Below are 21,323 nucleotides of genomic sequence, written 5' to 3' on the forward strand. Positions count from 1 at the left end.
ATTTTGAGGTCAAATTTGAGTAGTATTTATCATCTTCAAAACAAACTCCCGGTAGAAAAAATCTGCTGACTCAGCGCCTTGTTAAATACTTGTGTAACACGGTGATTCAAAACATTTTGTCTCGGTTACTTCTCGCAATCACTCTGTCTCTCTATCTCTATCTTTCTATCTCTGTCTCTGTCTGTCCCTCTGTGTCTGCCTTTTTGTCGGTTTGTCTGTCTATCTGTCCGTCTGTTCGTCTGCCTCTGTCTGCCTCTCTCTCTCTCTCTCTCTCTCTCTCTCTCTCTCTCTCTCTCTCTCTCTCTCTCTCTCTCTCTGCCTGTCTCTCTCTCAAGGGAGATAGGGGAGAGATACAGACGGTGATCGAGATAGGCAGAATTGGGCAGAGACAAGCGTACACATGATAGACATACAGACAAACACACCAACCGAGGCTGGAGATGCATAGACAAACAAGCAGAGAGAAAGATATTGACAGAGGCAGGAAGGAAAATGAGATACAAAGCCGGATAGATGAAGAGACAGGCTAACAGAAAGACCAATGGTGAAGAATCCTAGACCAGGGGATAAATTGTATAGGAAGAATCAAAAGTGTGTCGATACTGAGATAACGGAAAAGATGAACCACAAAGAGTCCAACATTTAGACGAAACCGGACTCATATTTTGACATACTTGGAGAACGAGTTTGACAGATATTGATAGACTCTGATCATGAAAGAAGGTGTCCAGATATATACTAAAGAGACATAAGAGCAAGGGATGACGGGTCTAACCTAATGTTTATCGAATTGGCACAGTCTCGATATTCTGCAGGCTTTTTGCTGCAAAGTCGGTACAATTTGAGTGGATGATACGAATCAATGTATAAAGTGCAAATTAAGAAAGAAAATACTTATCATACAGTAACCCGTACTGCACCTATTGTTATCTGAAAGATTATAAATCCCTCATACGACAATAATTCATAACTGTGATCGATGGCCGAGGGCCCTCGGCCTTGTGTCTGATCACCTTGCACAGAGCTTTGCCAGGTCAAATCAAGTATGGAGTCCGTGTACTGTTTCATGACTTTATTCCATATCACCTCACATCGCTAATGTTTTCTACCTGGGCGGGAACACTAATAGAAAATACGAGCAATCGAGTAATGTATTGAAGCAGACAAAAGGAAACTTGAGAATCTCAGATCAGATTGACAAGTAAAGTTCGTTGGCAGGGGCATATCGCTTGCGCCCTGTCATATATTTAAGACAGTAGGTCAGGGTCAGCGAGTTAATTTCAGAACACTCATATCACAAGCTGAAGTAATTCTTACAATATATTTAGAGGCCCTGCAGTAATTTTCACGCCACCGATATACACTGCATACATTTCTATGATTCGTGATGTACATATCACCGTCGTATAGCCCTAAGAATAAGATACGTATATTCTGAGAAGTATAACATCGTACCTTTTTGGGTCACATGACCCGATAACAAATGAAGTATAAATAATGCAATATAACAAACTGCATCTGTTATTATCGGCAGACTGTTTTTTATGTCAGTGTTGTGTTGTTTACACATGTACACCATGAAGTGAATGTAAGCTATAATAGTTCAAATTGCCTTTAATATCCATTGTAAAATTAGTAGAGTATGGCCGTCTGACACAGTGACCCTGGGTGCAGAAGGCGAGTGCTTGTGACGAAAATAAATGTATTTTTGCCTTGTTTTCCTACTCTTGCGGTTTGTCTTTACCTAAAACATTACATTTCAGAAATTTTAATCACCAAGTATGCCACTGACGATAACAAAAGATACAGAACGGCCCATTCTCTCCAAAATCCCATTATAGTAAACTTTGGACCCGCCAAGTTAACAGGATACGCCTCAACTCGCCCCGAAAACAAGCCACGCAAACTTCGATGCAATATCTCACTCAGTAAAGCAATTTTACTGACACATTCGACTGTTTTGTGTAACGCAATTACAACGCCGGCCCTGGGAAAGGAACAGTTGCATAGAGCTTTCTAATGTTTCGCTTAAATGACCGCAGTTTGAAATGTTGTACCCGAGATTACGATACAGAATGCCTAAAATCCACAAGAATGTAAATTTTTTGTCAAATATTTTATACTGAATAAAATACAGATTCACCTACACTGGGGGACATTCTAAAGAGTGTTGTCGTAACTTGTTATTGCTTTCATGTCTAGTCCTTTGGAGAAATGTAAGTTAGCATCTAAGCTTAGCCCTGTACACAGCAAAAATTGCATCTGTAACCTGCAGGCCCTGTAGAGATCCTGACACAACCCTGTGGTACAGGTCTGTATCAGCAGAGATGTCCCATTGCTGTGAACGGGGCTGATGTGCAGGTCTGTATACTGGGCTGCGGGGTCGGGACTGTGTTCAGTGTTGTGGACACGGACCCGTGACAGGGTCTGGAATTTCTACCTGTCTCATCACTTTATTTTCAGGACTGTACAGAGCTATGTGAATACAGACCTGTGACAGGGTTAATGGTTTTAATGTGACACAATTGTGTCTGTATTTATTTGTGTCATCAAAATTAGCCCATTTTCCTGAACGTATACATCCCTGAAATCTGACAAATTTCAGACCCTGTAACAGACCCTGTAAATTCAACACTGACACACCACTGTTTGTAAACCAGTATTTCAGTCATGGGTACACTCAGAAATTACATCACTATATACATTCCTGTAATACCAGGCCTGATACACACCTGTTCATACACCCCTGATATCTGACCAATTTTACAGGTCTTGTAACAGAGGTTATTTCTTAGACCCTGTTACAGGCATGTACTGAAATCTGCCTGTAGTTTTCTTGCTGTGTAACTCATCCTTCATTTTCTTTATTTCAACTCGGTCTTCATTTTTGAAATCGAATCGCAGGGACGAAGACTTTAATATTGGCTATCTTCATGGGCCTTTTACTGCTGAATTTATATTTTATTTTAAAGCCAAACACAGCCACTTCAAAATGTCGGCATTTTACGTACTTCTATCAGCAAATGATACGAATACGACACTTGCAATAAATGGACTTTTGTTAATCCTACATTTAAAATTTAAGTTTAGGATACTGGATTTCGCCTGCTGTCAAACAAGTGTCAATGGGGTTGACGGCACTTTAATATTTAAAGAAAAAATAGAATGGTGGCCCCCCAGTCACAAAATTTCCATATCAGTAAAATAGATCCTTTTTGAGATAATATACTTTAGATGACCTAAGCATCTTATGGGGAGGGGTGGTCATTTCGACCATTGTCCTGAATCTGTGTCACACTGTCTTCCAACATTTGTAATCTGGTCAATATGAATTCAGGGGAACGACATGCCATATATTTTACAATGGCGTAGGTCTGGAGCTTTCGAGATAATAGCGATAGTTCATCCATGACTATGTAACAAGGAATACACTGCGTTACTTTCACTTGCAAATGATAACCATGAAAGTTAACCCAAATAGACGCCATGGGTATGAAGTCCCTCTGATACATTAAGTTAACGTAAATGATTAATGACTAATGGTATTACCCAACTGTGCAACTTGCGCACTCAACCGTTTTAGATCAATGTCTTCAAAGAAGAAAGCAATGTGTACGATAGTGTGCATGCGTCATTGCCACATTTCCCACTGAACTGTGTCCAAGGGCAAGGACAGTGACGTCGCTGTTAAATTTGACAGAGATTTGCACATGATAGTTTCCTGGAGTGCACGTGAAACACAGCAAGTTCAATATTTACCACGTAATTTGATCTTACAGGGTCTTGAGTTGCACAATGCCATGGACTAAATTATACACGCAATCCAGGTATTTTAGCATATCTATGATCTCGGATAGATCATTTAAATGACTAAGATTTTGCAAGACGATGCCTTGGTATGCTAAAATAATGTTGACACATACACGCCGAGCGACTTGACGTAAATTAAATGTGCAGTTGTGACTCATGGCATTTACATTTTGTTCTTAAAGTTTTTTGTCAACGAGGCACATAGCCGTCCGATCAGACCAAAGATTAAGCTTAGTTTATTTAAAATTCGTGTTTTGTGATTACGTTAAAAGTCCGTTTGTAACAAAGAAATGACAATCATTGGAAGGTCAGACATTGAAATTTGTGATTAAGTCTGATACTCTTTTTTACTAAAGATGAACAAACTAGCTGTCCAATCAGAATAAAGGTTGGATATTTGAACTTTGAAACTTAGTCACATGCCAATTTTTATGAGCAAATTCCACCTAATCACTCAAATGTGCCCAGATGGACCAATGTCACGAGGTTTTAGGCACAGAGAAAATTATCAGTATTACCGGTACAAAGTACCAAAGTAATCAGAACATAGCAAACTGAACAGTCGACCTCACATACCGATATAGTCCACTTGAGTTATCGCATCCTAATTAGATTACCATTTGATCGTTTAATAGAGAATAATAGGTTTTATAGTCGAATCGTTTCGCCACAGTATAACAAGGTACGCGCTGGATAAATTCCAAGACAGTTAAGGTGTCAGAGTTTGATAACATATGACGCGTTTGAAGTGCCCAAACACATTTTGCAACCTGATGCAAAGCTGAACGGGTTCATCAAACTTTTTCGTGAGATTTTTAACCCAATGAATTACAGTTGGTTCCAAAATTTACAGGCTGAGACATTAAAAGGCAAAACCTAACCAATCAGAAATATCATTTGAAGTGCCCAGGCACCGTAAATTACCTTATTTTAACCTTAGTGGGTTCATCAAACTTTTTGTAGCTTTTCTCGGTAGGTACATAATAAATTTAATAGTTTTCGTTTTGTCGATTTGGCGGGATTGTGTACATGTCTTTAAAATCACTGATAGGGGTACAATGTAACTCTCGGGTAAAGGTCAATATTTGTAAAGCCGTTTCTCGATCGCGACCGACACAAAAAATTGAGGTTTGACTGAGGTTGGTCATACCCCATTTCAAGATGTCTGTCTGTTTGTTTGTAAGTCAGTCTGTGTATCTATTTTGTCCCTTCAGTGCAAAATCGGTCAATTTAACTTCTTCCTTGTTGCTATAAAATAGGTACCTTTTGAATGTCCTAAATCCATTCGGATTCATTAACTGCCTCCTTATGAAGGACAATCTCAGAATTATTCTGAACTGGGTTTGAAAGCCTTTAGATGTCAGGGGCAACCATTGCACAAATAGTAAAAACTGTCAATCCCCATGTGGCCAATCGCGGTAAAACCATGTATTTTATCCGGTTTTATATACTTTGTTGCCCGTCCGTGGTGGATTGAACGGTCACGACAGACAAACTGAAGAAGATAGAGTTCTAATGGCACATTTAATTTTCGACGACGTCTAAAATGAAATTCATTATACTCTATCAGAAAAGCAACAGGTTGGATTACTCATCTAGCTATATCTTTGGGGCTTTTCCACCCTACCCCTACTAGTGTCCATGACCTATCGATGCTGGGTATTCGTCCTCGTCATTTCGATGTCGTTTACACTTGAATCAGACATGTTTGTATATTATACTACTACACAAGTGAGTGGTGGCTTCGAATCATGCATTAGCATCGCAAGTCGCATGGATTAATAACTTCTTTGTTTATTTACACCCTGGGTTTATATCTCCGATATAAACCAGAAACTTCATTTTTACTTTAGGAAGTGTCATGTTGCTCAGTCTTTGAATGTTTAAATCACTTCATCAGCTATTTTAAATGCTCAGCTGAAATTTTCGCCTCGCATTGCAAACTTATGCAGAAATGTAGCCCTGCGCATGATGCTGTCTGTTCCCGGCGTTACACGGCCTCCCACCACGTGGAAACCACCACGGGAACACACAGCATCGTACGCAGAGCTAGTAGAAATGCAGTCAAGATAGATCTATAAGGGTCATTCTCATACCACTCTATTGGGTGAGAAGTCAAGGTAATTTGGAATGTACCTATAGATAGTCCATGGTCGTTGGTGTATAACTTAAACGCACGAGATGTCAGGGCCAAATCCCCGCGGACGCGGTTGGCCGGGGTGAGCCTCAACTTTTGGCGTGGGTCCAACGACAAATCAAGGTAGTAGTGCTGCCACGCCTCACGTAAAGGCATGAGAGTCTTCAACCATGTGACTCTTCTTGTGGAGTTGTCTTACCGGGGACTCCGCTCCAACGTCTGAAATATTGTCAAAGTGAACGGCAAGCTTCAAGTTCTCTCCACATTATCGTTTACAATTCATCACTGCACTAAATCTGATGACTGTGTGCATTTACTGTAACACACACAAATGTTTGTGCCGTTTCCTTGTGTCTTTCAGAAACGTGAGGTTTTAGGAGGCGTGACACCCTCGAAATCATACAAGACACGTGGTTCGCGAGTTTCTTGATGGCCAGTAAGGTAAATAAACATATAAATAGAGCCGGTATATATAACAGCCAAACACATCGATTCTGAAAACCGTATTGTCAGGATAGTAAGCACTATCAAGTACGCACAATTACGAACAGCAGCAACATGATCGGTGTTACCATTGCACAGAGCAACCCCATCACTTACATCCTCGTCACTACGGCGTTGATTCTCTCTGCTTTCCTTGTTTTCCTGTACAAGGCGAAGCAGAAGTCCCTTCCACCTGGACCATGGGGTCTCCCGGTGATAGGCTGTCTGCCTTTACTGGACAAGAGCGCTCCGTTCAAGAGCATGGTCAAGCTGACTGAGAAGTTCGGCAATGTGTACTCACTTCAGATGGGTAGCACCATGGTGGTCGTTCTCAACGGATACCAAGCCATCAAGGAGGCCTTCGTCAACAAGGGCGACACCTTCAAGGGAAGGCCAAGTATGGTGCTCTCAGACTTAATTGGCGCCGGCAGAGGTAAGAACTTACTTTTACAATTTCATTATGCGATTTACTTTAACAGGAGGAATGCCATTTTACAATAACACAAGGTTCTCAACAAAGGGTTTAGCCTGAGCGAAATAACTGCCAATTACTTAGGGTAATATTGAACACTAATTTATATATATATATATATATATATATATATATATATATATATATATATATATATATATATATATATATATATATATATATCTTTGCGAGAAACTTGTTGTATATTGAACAATTGACATTGCTTGTTTTACCAAAGAGGTAGTGTTGCCTTTGAACACATATTTTCTTATACTTCAGTCATTGTTCTACATGCTGGTGATAAGAGTGAAAGTTAATCTTTTTATACAAAATCACTATGACATGGCAAAAGGGATTTTTTTCTCGTTCTAGCGAGTCAATCAAGACAAGTTCACTGAACAAAATGATAATAAATGTTAACAAATAAAGAATATTGATAACCCATTAGTAATACAGGCTTTATTGAAATGTGTTGAGGTCATAAGTGCGGGGTTTACAGATTCAGATAGTTAACATAGCGTTGGGTTTATGTCCATGATTTCGCATTAAACTCTTGTTGTCCACATACAAGTTGTCCACATACAAGTATCAACCGAAATTTCAGCTTCCCTTCGCGATCAACAGCGTGTACCTGACAGGTATGAATCTGTCCCTCGTGTCCAAAATGAGATATCTTTTTCACTTGATTTTTGACTACGTTTCCTAAGAAAACATAAAGCATCTTGCTATGTGTTTGTGCTATCGCTTCACTTGGATCTTGCAAGCTGAAAAACAACCAAACGGAAAAATGCTTTTGAAATTACACATACTATTATTGTTAGTAGTAGGGCTTTCAAATCTATATCTTCGGATTTACCAATCAATGTGTAATAGCATTTTTATGCAACAGCAAAAACATTAACAGTATACCAAACTGTATCCTTTTAGTTCATTAGTCAAAATGCATAATGTGACTGAAGTTAACACATTTGAAATTGATATTTACTCCTTTTCTTCTAAAGTTGCAATATTGTGTTTTGGACTTTTTTAATCTCAACATAATGTCAACATTCCTCGATTGTTTGGACACAGCAATCGGTCGGCTTCCTTGCTTCACTTCATGTAATTTATGCTTTGAAAATATGGACAGTTTGTAACTTTTTTCTGATGCTGTAGCCCAAGGAAACTCTGAACCACCCTTTCATAAATAACAACAATAAGACGTTCAAACACGAAAACCAAGTCCTGATCAGACGTTCAAACACGAAAACCAAGTCCTGATCAGACGTTCAAACACGAAAACCAAGTCCTGATCATCCCTATCGCCATGTGCCCCAAATTATGAATGATGTGAAAAAGTGGATTCTTCGATAATGTTGAGTAAGTTTACGACTTTGTCGTTGAGCAAGCTAGCTAAAGATTTGATGATAATGAAAGGTGCGGCATACTGGAGGAATGCCATCTCGATATAAAGTTGAATATATTAATGTTAAGAACTTATTTTTCAAATTGTTTGTGCTGGCCAAAACCCAACCACGCTTCGGTCAAATTAAATGTACTTATATTTACCATTTTATTTCCGTGTTTTTCCTAAATCGAAATAAAATCATTCGTATTGGTAGAGACTTCCTTGAGGTACAATCTAGAATCGTTGACTCTGTCCAATGACACTTTAAGCGGTGCGTCGTTCTACGAGGGCGTCGTTGATTAGTTTGCATCGATGTTCACATTGCGCATACACACATCAACTTGCGGTTTTAGCGTGGCCGGCCGCACAGTACAATAAATTACCAATAATGCCTTTTGATTTGTACCAACAACGTTAGTTTTCTTATAACTTTTTCAGTGTATAAAAGCAATAATGTAAAGTCTCACAATAATTGATTAATTATATTTATTAAAAGTACGTTGAAATATTGTAGTATGAATTTCAAAGAAACCGTCAATTAACCATAAAAGTCACATTATGAAGGTACTACAAATGTCACAATTTTTGGGAAGCAAGTGAAGGGGTCATTTTCTGAAAAAAGTTAGCATGTAAATTTCTTTTGTCTTTTCTATTTGGAAAAAAATCAATATCCCTTTGTTTAATAAAACAGGTGCAACAAGTCTCCCTACTTTTCATCACTTTATTCTGTATGGCTGAGGACACAATCAGTGGAAAAATTACAAAAATCCTTTCTCTTCTCTCAATCAAGCACAATTTTCTTAATCCTGTAAAACGGGAATTGAGAAGAAAGGTGTTTTTAAAACTACGTTTTCAGAATTGTTACAACTGGTCCAGGAATTTGTACACACATTGGAGACATGGTAGCTACGTTGGTACAAATCATGATGTATTATGGGAAATCTCTAGTACTGTGGGCCGCAGCGCCCTAAAAGCGCATTCCGCAAACCGCACGTTTTACGGCAAGGCTGTAAATCAATTTTACGCGAGAAGTGTATCACAATAACATTTCACGTGCGCTTACTCTTGCCTGAGAATAAATCACAGCATGGCGGGTTGTAAATGCTAGCACCTGGAGAACCGTATTTACCGGGAGCGCAAGATGCCCGACTGCAATGCATCTGGTCCTCTTCAAGAGAGGCTTGTATCAATTTGTAACGAGAATTCCCCGAAGCCAGTCCCGGGACCCACCATGATAACATCGCCATGGGGACTATATCATCAAAACATTAAACACATCTCAGGTGCCTTTCCGTACAAGTAGACCGGTAAACAAACATGTATATCTGAAGCCGATAAACTCCAAACCTATCGCAATAATTATGGTCACGCCACGGCAAAGTATTTCTTATAAGATAAGGGTGATTTGAACGATGTATTATGCAGTTTCAACTGATTTTACTGGTATACTACAATAAGTGCGTGTTGCTTCTTCATTAAAGAGCAATATCCTTGCCCACATAAATGACATGATGGTTTTTGTAGATAACATTGTCGAATGATCATACAGCCGTGCAACTGTGTTTGTTTCTCTATAGATTCTCTGGTTTGCCCAAACATCTATCCACACACTCAAAATGCAACTCTAATCAAAAATCTAAACACCCAAAAATAACTTCTGTCAGCGTTTACAGCAGGAACGTGGAGTCGAGGGTGAAAGGGGGCTTATGGTCTACTTATATACCTCACTGCTCCCTTTGTAATGCCGTTAAATCGATTTTTTATGTTTTGTTTTTCGACCCTAAAGGTAATAAGAAGCCATAAGGTGCAATAATTGTAGCATGTCATGTTTACAATAAAAGCAGGATAATTCAAGTATTGCCAGCAATCACAGTGTGATATCGCTCAGCTATCATTCGCACTATTAAAGCTAGCATTGTATTCTCCAGTTCACCATTAGTCTTATTACGGGCAAGTAAGAAAAAATATCAAATTTGTTCTATACTGCTGCATTCCATAAGGTTTTGCAATTATCCATTCAATGGAATATTATTAATATAATTACCCATTCAATGGAATATTATTAATATAATTATCCATTCAATGGAATATTATTAACCCTAAGGTTAATTACGTTTCACAAACTTACTTGATTTGCGGGGATATCTCTACGAATACGGTTTACACATTCTTCGGTTTGACTGAAAAGCTTTAAAATACAGAATGAGCTCAAAAGAATTAAATTAGTTGACCAGGATCTCGTCTATCATGCCCATGGCTTGCCGACAAGCATAACGAAGGAATGCAACTTTCTGTAGACTTTTGCTGGAGAATGCGCCTGCGTAATTAATACATATTAATTTGAGTGTGTTTCCTATTTGAAATCATATCCGAATGTTCTGTTTGTGTTAGGTGCAGTAATTTACTCGTTTTAAGACAGAATGTGCATCGAGGATTTATATACGGACTCTTATTGTTTTTACAATTATTTCCTAATCTACCGTTTGTCGGAACTCATTTTAAAGCTCTTGTAAAAACATTTTATCGTCTTAGAATTTCAAAAATCAAAATTCTATTTCCTAGTAGACTTAATGCAGGGATGGCGGCCATTTTGAATTTCAAATATCGGTAAATGTTAGTAATTTGTTTCTCTTGTTCCAACCCAGTGATCCCTGTTTTTTTCAATTTGATGAGAGAAATGTTGAAAGTTTTTATATCGGTAAATGTTAGTAATTTGTTTCTCTTGTTCCAACCCAGTGATCCCTGTTTTTTTCAATTTGATGAGAGAAATGTTGAAAGTTTTTATATCGGTAAATGTTAGTAATTTATTTCTCTTGTTCCAACCCAGTGATCCCTGTTTTTTTCAATTTGATGAGAGAAATGTTGATAGTTTTTATATCGGTAAATGTTAGTAATTTGTTCTCTTGTTCCAACCCAGTGATCCCTGTTTTTTTTTTCAATTTGATGAGAGAAATGTTGAAAGTTTTATATCGGTAAATGTTAGTAATTTGTTTCTCTTGTTCCAACCCAGTGATCCCTGTTTTTTTCAATTTGATGAGAGAAATGTTGAAAGTTTTTACATCGGTAAATGTTAGTAATTTGTTTCTCTTGTTCCAACCCAGTGATCCCTGTTTTTTTCAATTTGATGAGAGAAATGTTGATAGTTTTTATATCGGTAAATGTTAGTAATTTGTTTCTCTTGTTCCAACCCAGTGATCCCTGTTTTTTTCAATTTGATGAGAGAAATGTTGAAAGTTTTTATATCGGTAAATGTTAGTAATTTATTTCTCTTGTTCCAACCCAGTGATCCCTGGGTTTTTTTCAATTTGATGAGAAAGTTTTTATAGGGAAAAGTTAGCGAAAGTTAGTCTTTCACTTTCGAGAAGCATACTAGCTTAAGATGTATTGGAGGTAAGAAAATAAAACGATCAAATTAGAAAATACGTCAACTTCTTGCAACCTCACTGTATAGTTATCTTTGTAAAGCTGCAGTCTACCCTGAAGGACGAACTGTTCTCAAGTGATTATCGGGGAGAGACTCCCCTCGGCTAACTTTTAAACTTTTAAACTTTTAGAAGATTTGAAAACACAAAGTCCTAAAGAATGGTACGACCAAGGACAGAGCACTGTAAGGAGTAACCTTGTGAATTTCAACTCGATGTGAACTGGTACTAAATCTCGCATATAGCGGGTCATGGTGTCCGAAAAGGGCGATGGCATTTGACCGATATAGAAATTACGCTATCAAGATTAATATTGAAACCAAAGGGACACAAATAACGGCAGACTTTGGTTTATGTAAACTTCAAAGGCCTCTCCCTCTTTTGCATGGGCGTTTTGATTTATTTGAAACTGTACATACTATTTGACATTCGATTGTATTTTAGTTTCTTTATCTTCCATTATTGTGTTAAAAATCCGATCGTTTCCATGAACCTCGAAATGCACATCAATATTCATGAAATAATAGTTAAACGGATAAGTTGGTGACATGACAGTGTTTCATCCATCTTATGTATAAGGACATTATTTTACTGACTTGTTTCATGAATAAGATGAGAGAGAGAGAGAGAGAGAGAGAGAGAGAGAGAGAGAGAGAGAGAGAGAGAGAGAGAGAGAGAGAGAGAGAGATTTCCCATCTACGATTTCTACCTGTCAGTATCATGAGTGGGTCAAGGACACATGTTCGCTGACACGTACGTAGTATGAATTTCCGGGAAGAAATATTGAACATGATCAGAATGCCTGAGAACAATTTCTATATTTTCACCCAACATTATTCCACCATGGAAGCGGAGAAATATTTTGGAACATACCGTTATAAAGTTCTACCGAATTTTTTGCGGAAACATTGAGCTCCGTTTTGTCTTTAAATTGTTCTGATGTTGCCAAATTTGGCCTGTCATGCTTTTGGTCAGACTGACGTTCCGTCTTTCAATATGACTTAAGGGAGTCGTCATTATTTACGGCCTTGGGGCCGGAGGAATGTGACGGGGGACCACCCCAAAAATTGAAAGCTACAAGGGGGCTTGCTCAAAATGTGGAGAGAGAGAAGCGGGTTACTCAATTTTTGGTGCAAAATAAATTGAAAAACCTCTCAGATTGCCCAATTTCACACATCAACACCCCTCTCGCTCTCTCCCCATTGGATGTTCTAACAGTTTTACTTAGTAAAAATGCAAGTTGAAAACACCTCTCATATTGCACCAGACTGCACCGTTGCACACATCAATTGACACTCCCCCAGCCTCCCGCGTGTTCTCCCCCTGTACTTTCAAATTCTGCCCTGTCAGATATCTTAGTGAAAACCCTGTCATGATACCCATCCAAAGTAAACAATACTATGTGGTTGGATACTCTTTATAGAGTGAGCTTCATATCTACATTTTATCGTGACTTTGAATTTCGTTTTGTTGATTTTACTCTTTTCAACCGTCATGGGATAACCGATGATAGTTTAGCAGGGTACACCAGGGATATGAAAGATTTTTACTATTGCTGTATTTTTATAAATTTTACAAATACATAACTTGATATTTAACTTCTCTAAGTGAGGGGGGTCAGTCAGAATGTCTGTGTTAGAGAGGGGAATTACTCGAATTCACCAGGGTTGGCAGGGGGGTTACTCGAAATTTCAGAGTTTCCGATGAAATTCCTCCGATTTCCCCCCCAGGCCGTAAATAATGACGGCTCCCTAGTTTCGCGTTCATGAGGTTAGACTCGACATCCGACTGGAGAAGGGTCATGGCCAGTCACGAACTTGAAATTAAAGCGCGTTTTGTTGAGTTGTTGGCCTTCATCAATTTGATTATTGTCGTTTAGCTTACAGTGCATTGGAAAGTGACCATCAAATCAACAAGGTCGCGCTACCACACAAAAATAACAACACATTCTAAATACAGCAGTGAAGAATGCTGAACGCCCTACAGTAAATCAACACCAATGGGTAATATATTCAACTCTTATTCGCGCTCATTTGGTCCCTTTATTGCCCGTTGTAAATGCCATTCAGCAATTGAGCGATTTAAACAACAGCCGAGATGAACAGGTGACGAAATAAATCAAAGTGCTTCAGCCTCGCAACAGGGACGCACCCACCTCAAGTCCAAGCAAGATTGCAGTTTCAACACGAGATAGCTACTCTGTCTCGGTACGAGTGTGTTGAACAGGTAGCTAAGTGCAAAATACCTAGGCCCAGGGCTCGTTAATTGTCGCGACGGAACGCGACGTTCCAGCCTCAGGTTTTCGCAACTGTGCGAACGCCTTCTTTTTCCTGTGGAGCGAAATCACGTCTTTCCGTTAGTGCCTAAGGCGTGTTAGATTGCAACAGTTTTTTGCCCATGTCATTGCCATTTTTTAAACTGTTCTTACCATGTTCTTTATGTTGCAGTCGATTCGCTGTAATATGATCTGTATGTACCTATAAAGCATTTTATTACATGCCTCGTATATCGAACGTCGCGCGCTCAATAGGATTCAATGGTAACTCGTCGATGACGTCGCGGGCCGCATAGTCATCACTGGACTGAAAGTGAACCGGAACTATTTTCAATTTGAAAACTTTTCCACATAAAGTCTTGAAATTGCATGTTTTGCACAGAAAATCCGGTTTTTGGAAAATTTCGCATAAAAATATTGATAAACCGCATAACAGAAGTTTAAATACATCAATGCTATTTTTAACCGTTTTTCGTGTAAAATGAAAATAAAGCATTTGACTATAATTTGCCAATAAACGTAAATATTTTTGGTGCAAACTGAGTAAGAGAGGCATGTAATAAAAATATTATAGCCCAAACAAGGGACTATGTACCCTCGGGGCAGGAGACCATTTGCCCTCCTTACGTCGGGCAAATGGTCACCTACCCTCGGGCACATAGTCCCATGTTTTGGCTATAATATATAATCCTAAAGCCACTATTAACTGTAAATATATGTATATGCAACACTTGCAAATATTGTCAAACGACCTGTAACACCTTATGAATCCCCTGTTTTATTGATTACCAGAGTAGAAAAACGATAGAACTGTTCTATCGCGGAAGATCACTTCATTGTCTGCCTTCTACGTGTTTTTACAAATTGGCAAAGACAACATAAGCCAGGGTATGGGTGTTATATGAAATCGATCAAGGAACACAAGTCGCAGAGAAGTTTCAGTACTTTATGTTTTCCGGACCGGGGGGGGGGGGGGTTGTGGCTTCCAATGAAAATACGATAGAACTGATGTCAGTTACTGATTATAATAAACAAAAATCACTTTCTTTCTGTTATTTTCAGGCATTGTGTTTGCAACCTACGACGACGACTACAAAGAACAGCGAAACTTCGCCGTGTCGGCCTTAAAAGGCTTCGGCTGGGGTTCTTCCGCCTTTGCTGACAGGGTGATGAACGAGGTTGATGGCTTGATTGAAGATTTTGAGAGCATCGGAGCAAAGCCCTTCGCACCTTTCCACTACGTTCGCAACTCAGTCTGCAACATAATATTCTCCATTGTCTTCGGTCGCCGCTACCGTCACGACGATGCAGAATTTCGCAACTTGTTGACCACTCACCATCAAAATATGCTACTCTGCGGCTCCGCTACGGCCGTCAACTTCATACCGCTGCTGCAATATCTGCCCTTTGGTAATTACCAGAAGGTCTTGACCAATCACGTCTACTTCAGAACATGCTTGATGGACATGATTGAGAAACACAAACGCACATACAACCCTGACGATATCCGTGACTTCATCGACCTGTATCTAAGGGAGATAGAGATTCGTCAGCAAAGGAACGAGAAATCATCATTCGACTACGACAACATCCGGCGCGTCGCCAATGATCTCTTCACCGTCGGGACGGAGACGACAGCCACCACTATCCTCTGGCTGATTCTCTATATGGTCGCGTTTCCCGAAGTGCAGCAACGGGTCTACGACGAACTGAAACGTGTCGTCGGAACCGACAGACGGCCAAACCTTGAGGACAAGCCGAAGTTACCCTACATAGAAGCCACCATCATGGAGGTCCAAAGAATCGCCAGCGTTCTGCCTCTCTCAGTGCCGCACAGCTCTATGGTTGACACTGAAATTAACGGCCACAAGATCCCAAAAGACACTGTGGTCATCGCAAACCTGTGGTCTGTCTTGCATGAATCCGATGGCTGGGAAGAGCCAGAAAAATTCAATCCCGAGAGATTCTTAAACAAAGACGGCAGTGTTCACAGACCGGACAATTTCATTCCTTTCAGTGTAGGTGAGTTGATATAATAGAAAGTCAAGTTAACCCTTTCACCACCATGGTTTGTCCCAAATCCATTGTTTTCTATGGTAAAGTTGGACCTGTATACAGGGAACTGGGGGGGGGGGGTGAAAGGGTTAAGGTAGAATGCACCTCAAGAATAGGTGTTCGGAATTGAAATCATTTACAGTATATCTTTGGTTTGCAACTTGTAGGGGCTGATTTTGAAGACCATGGAATAACTAAAGTTTTCACTAAGTTTTGTGAAAATCGAAACTTGAATGTTTCTCCACAGATTTACACAGGAGTTGCGGTCATTTTGAATATCAAGGCTTCGTAAAGATTGGGTAATTTCTTTTTGAAATTGTGCATGGTGACTAATGAATTTTATTTCTGATTTCGAAAGTGAATTATAACAAGATTGGAACTAATTTGGGATAATTGGATGGTGAAGTAAGTTTTAACCTGCAAATGTAAGCACATCTGCTTTTCTTTTTAAGTTACACGCTTGTTTTTATGAGTAATTCGTAATATACAACATTCAGCTATGCGGCACCTAACTCTTTTGAAAAATGTGAAAAATATGAAGATCCAATTATCCCAGATTAGTTCTAATCGTGTTTTATTAAAAGTTTCCTCGAGTTTAGACAAAAGTTCAAGTTGTTCAATTTTGAATCGCGAACTACCTTGATAAGTTTAAAACAGAAAAAACCAAGCCGTTGACATTTTGATTTTTACCCTTTCGTTAGTATCCTCTTTCACTCTTCATGTATGAAATTTGCATTTGTAATGGATAATTTTAGTCGGGGGGATACTTCAAGGGGAGTTGCCTCGGAACTAGCAATTTATTGGATGTGCTTTCGTTTTTGCGGGCCTTTTATTATTACTCGTGCAATTTAAAACATCGATATCACATTGTGCTCTTCTTTGCATATATTACTTAGTGTATTTAAATGTGCGCACCATAACGAGGTAGTAAGCGAACAAATCTCCGATCTTTTAACCCTTTATAAATGACGATACATGTGCCATGCGAAGACGTGATAGTCCGATATGTCTATGTGTGGTTGGAACCGTTACAGCACTAATGTAATGATGACTGAGTGTTAAACGGTTTGTGAGGCAGAGAGGTGTGAGATAGACACGGGTTTTGGCAAACTTTGTAATCTATGGCACGTTAGACACAAAAGAACCCGCCCATGTTTATCTGTTTGAAAACGTTTATTCTAGATAAGGCTTATCAGACTGATAGTATGAATGAGGTGTTGCCTCTGGACTTTGAATGAAGTCGCAAAACCAATAATTTACATTATTGACACATGCTATTATTATATTAACAAAGTACCCGGATTTTCCACCACATTGCTTCCCTCAGGTGCCCGTATGTGCCTAGGTGAACAGACGGCCAAGATGGAGCTCTTTCTCTTCTTCTCATGCCTGATACACAAGTTCAAGTTCGGCATGCCAGACGGTGCATCATATCCAAATCTGGTTGGTAAGACAGGGATCACCTTAAGTCCGCATCCATATGAAGTTTGTGTCTTCCCGAGGGCGTAATGTACAGACGATCATGTCCGACGACATTATGTCTACTTTCGTCAAAATGCTCCAAACTTTCCATCTATCAAACCATCTATCAAATGTAAGACATATATTCCAAGCCATATATTCCGATGTATGACGACCATACCGATTATGGTATTGAATTTGTGAATTTGCACAATCTCATTTGTCCGAGACAGCTAGAACAAGCTCCTTGCGACTTTGCTTGACTTTTATCGAAGTGCATAGGCACTTAAGCATTTTAAGACTTCGTAACGATCTCGTCATGAGCAATTCTCTCTAATGTATAGAATCTCCCTTACTGCATCAAAATACAATTGAGGGCGTTGGGGATATTAAAACATTTTCATACAGCATAGAGCTACAACCGTTGATTAGATGTAAATTAGAGTGTCTAATTTTCTCTTTTTGTTTGCATGTAACTTGGTGCCAATTGGCACATGTTCCTTAATCGACACAGCAGTAAATATTCTTTATATTGGAGAGAAATGTTCGCAGAAAATCTGTAGTCTCTGACATCCTTAAAAATGCAAAATTAGATACGTTTGTAATAAAAAATATCTTCAAATAATGTACGTAATTCGATACTTTTTGAAATGATCATTTGGATAGCTACAGAATAAAAATGAAGGACATATAAACTAAACTGTAAATTCATGTATTACTTTGAGAACGGTACCATGTTGTATTTCTTTTGATTTTTCAGGGACGTTATAATTTCTGTAAACATTCAAACGTTGTAAATATTTCCTACTTTCCATGAAAACTATATGTTTCATATATTTGCCTTACGATAGATAACGCGTTTGCGTCAACTTGATACATTCCAAAGGACGACGATGTCGATTTGCCAGCGACAATATTTGATGAATTGGTATCTGTATACTTTGTACCACCTGTAAATATTTAACTTGGACGTGTCGTGAAGTCAGATACGTCGTCAAATTTATGTGTGTGTTATTCATTATTTTACAAGCGTGTCGTTCTGTCAAGAATTTGCCGACTAAGCATAAATATGTGTATGTTTTTTTTTCTTTTATCTTGACATAACGAAATGTTCTGTTGTCTTCTAGATCGATTGATTTGTGTTGTTTTTTTATTTTTATATGACAAAGTACGCGTACATATATCCTTAGAAAAATTCTTGCTGATATTTTATCACAAATAACCAAGTGTATGAAGAAAAATAAATGGGTGCCTCGGCAGACTATCGAGGCACCTACATGAAGATAAATTAAACCGCCAGCTCCCTTTTTTTCTTCGATACTTTTATTTCGAAATCACCGTGCATTAAAACCGTTCAACTCAGCTTTGACCCTGGTGCCCTTTTTTGTTTCGACAAAAAACATGATTTTGCTGTTTATTGAGTAAAAAAGCCACCATACTTTCGTTAATGAGTTAAATACTTAGGGGAGTTGTTGATTTTCATCGCCAAAATTAATCTGAGACTCGAAGTTAGGCTTTCTGTGGGTCAAGAGTGCACAGAATACATGTAGTTAGTAAGATTTGTCTCTTTCTTGCAACTGGTACATCATTATCTCTAAACAACAGTTAACAACTGTCATAATTAATTTTTGGCAGACGATGTAAAGATAATGTCCAGACTAGCCTGCTGGTATCTCGTTTTTAATATCATAGTAAATCCTTGTGACGAACTCTTGTGATTGAGGAATATTCAATATTTCAGCGTGTAGCGTATCTGTGTTTTTTTTTCACATCATCCTCACACATGCACCTGATAAAAGTGTTTATGATTACAAAGGGCGTCGACCAATTTGTATGAATCTTTCAAGATCCAAACAAGGGCTGTATATTTGTTCGTTTGTGACGTTTGTCAAGTTTTTTCGACTATGGTTACGATTGTTGATTTTGATCAAATGTGAAGGTATAAAATCACAAGAGTGATATAAAATAAATGGTAATTCCATGATATCGTGTTTAAGTCAACATTTTCGGATTATATGTGTGTGTCTGTGAGAGAGAGAGAGAGAGAGAGAGAGAGAGAGAGAGAGAGAGAGAGAGAGATATCACGGCTCTGTCATCTGCTACAAGTGACTCAAATAGGTAAATGACAAGCATGTTCTGTCACGAATGCAAGTTGAACTGTTCAATTATACGAAGTAATGAATCAGCCGCAATATAATCAACGATTTCACCACATCGAAGTACACGGGAGCATAATAGACAGGTATTATGCAAAGAAATGTGACATCATTGTCATCACCTAAGTTTTGCTGTTCTCAGTCGACTGAATCCATTGGTTTCACAACTTAGAGATTAGCACCGGAGAGAAAGATGAGAGAAAAGGGATAGAGAAAGTCGAGACAGAGAGATATGGGGAGACGGAAAGAGACATGTACAGTGAAAAAGACAGACAGAGACAGGAGACAGATGCATGGAGTATAGCGAAATAAACACTGAGACAAATTAAGACAGTAATACGAAGGAGAAGGAAACACAACATAAACCCAAATGTGATAGTCAGTTTCGTCCGATAAAAGTATACTCCACTTTATATATTTTGGTACTGCGTTTGCATGCTATGTGTTTTTACGTACTTTCTCATTTGAAAGCCGACTCAACGAAATTCAAAAACTTTGACGTGACAAGTAATAGATGACAATCTGATTCCATAAATCACTGCCGATTTTGGGTTGTCTACAATTCACATTATAAAATATATGCCTATGCCCTCTAAAGGAAAAACATATGACTCAGTTTTGACAGTGGAATTTGGGTCCGTGGCTAATGGCGGCCAAGTACAATTTTAATATTTCCACAGACTTTTTATCACGTGTATTTCACATGTTAATCTCAGTTAAACAGGAATGTCTGCATATCGGAAAACTATAACTCGGCTACAACTTATCTTGCCGACTGTGGATAGGCAAAGTACTCGTGAAATAACTAAACTCCACGAAGTTTCCACCGACATTGAATATGATATTGGGACCTAAAACTGATTTCTCATCATTTGAAGTTTATGGAGTTACTCTGGGTCATTGATCATACAATTACACTTGAGTAAGGCTTTGCTGTTTTAGGTCCCGATTAAAGTGGGGAAGATGTCCGATCGTTTCGTAACTAACTGTCGTCTAGAAAGAATGTAACACTCTTACTCGTTAGACAGGCGTAAAGGTTACCTACCTGTGGAGGCTTTTTCATTTAAACATTGACCTGCTAGGTGGCTGTATGTTGAGAAAAGGTCAATCATATACCTGAATATAAGCTAAATTTGCAAAGTAAGTTTATTTATTTGAATTTTGAGAGAAAAACGGGAAAATTCGGCCATTTTGGAAACTTTTGTCCGCTCCGGCGGACCTTTTTATGTTGAGCTGCCAAAAGCGAATTTTAGCATGTCGGAACATTTAAAACTCACGTAGTACTTTCCTTTCGGACTGACTTCGTGAGTAGCCAAAGCACTCCAAATGACCTACTGGTGGACATAAGTCCACAAAGTTTCCACCGACATCGAATAACATATTTGGTGCTAAATCTGAGTTCTCACAAATCTTTCAAATCTGTAGCTCAAGTTAAGAAAGCTTTGCTCAGGCTAGAAAACTCAAACACATGTACTACCCTCTTTATGGACCAATTTCGTGGCTAATCAAAACACTCCTCATGACAGTGAACTAATCTCCCTAAAGGTTCCATCGATTTTGAAAAAAAAAGCTTAGACAGGGCGCAAAAACAAAACAGCAAAACAAACAATTGTCTGTACTTTGGATTGACATGGGGTCACTATGGCCCGGGTACGGGTCATTAAC

General features: G+C 38.8%; 1 protein-coding gene across 2 annotated transcripts; it reads left to right on the forward strand.

Moving 5' to 3' along the window:
• Positions 1-6,118: 6,118 nt before the first annotated feature.
• LOC139142706 (cytochrome P450 2U1-like) lies at positions 6,119-19,487 on the forward strand. 2 transcript variants are annotated; one of them, XM_070712774.1, is made up of 3 exons: positions 6,119-6,863; positions 15,049-16,008; positions 17,369-19,487. In XM_070712774.1, the coding sequence occupies exons 1-3, from the start codon at positions 6,506-6,508 to the stop codon at positions 17,548-17,550; spliced, it is 1,500 nt and encodes a 499-aa protein (XP_070568875.1). In that variant the 5' UTR covers positions 6,119-6,505; the 3' UTR covers positions 17,551-19,487. The 2 variants fall into 2 exon arrangements, with proteins under 2 accessions (XP_070568875.1, XP_070568876.1); XM_070712775.1 differs by having other exon boundaries at positions 6,427-6,863; positions 15,049-16,004; positions 17,369-17,522.
• Positions 19,488-21,323: the final 1,836 nt, after the last annotated feature.

The sequence above is a fragment of the Ptychodera flava genome, chromosome 10, assembly GCF_041260155.1.
Source record: "Ptychodera flava strain L36383 chromosome 10, AS_Pfla_20210202, whole genome shotgun sequence".
Taxonomy (NCBI): Eukaryota; Metazoa; Hemichordata; class Enteropneusta; family Ptychoderidae; genus Ptychodera; species Ptychodera flava.

Coding starts and splice junctions, on each gene's coding strand:
- LOC139142706 (XM_070712774.1), top strand. CDS start 6,506: ATGATCGGTGTTACCATTGCACAGAGCAACCCCATCACTTACATCCTC. Junction 6,864..15,048: donor CTTAATTGGCGCCGGCAGAG/GTAAGAACTTAC, acceptor TGTTATTTTCAG/GCATTGTGTTTGCAACCTAC. Junction 16,009..17,368: donor TTTCATTCCTTTCAGTGTAG/GTGAGTTGATAT, acceptor TGCTTCCCTCAG/GTGCCCGTATGTGCCTAGGT.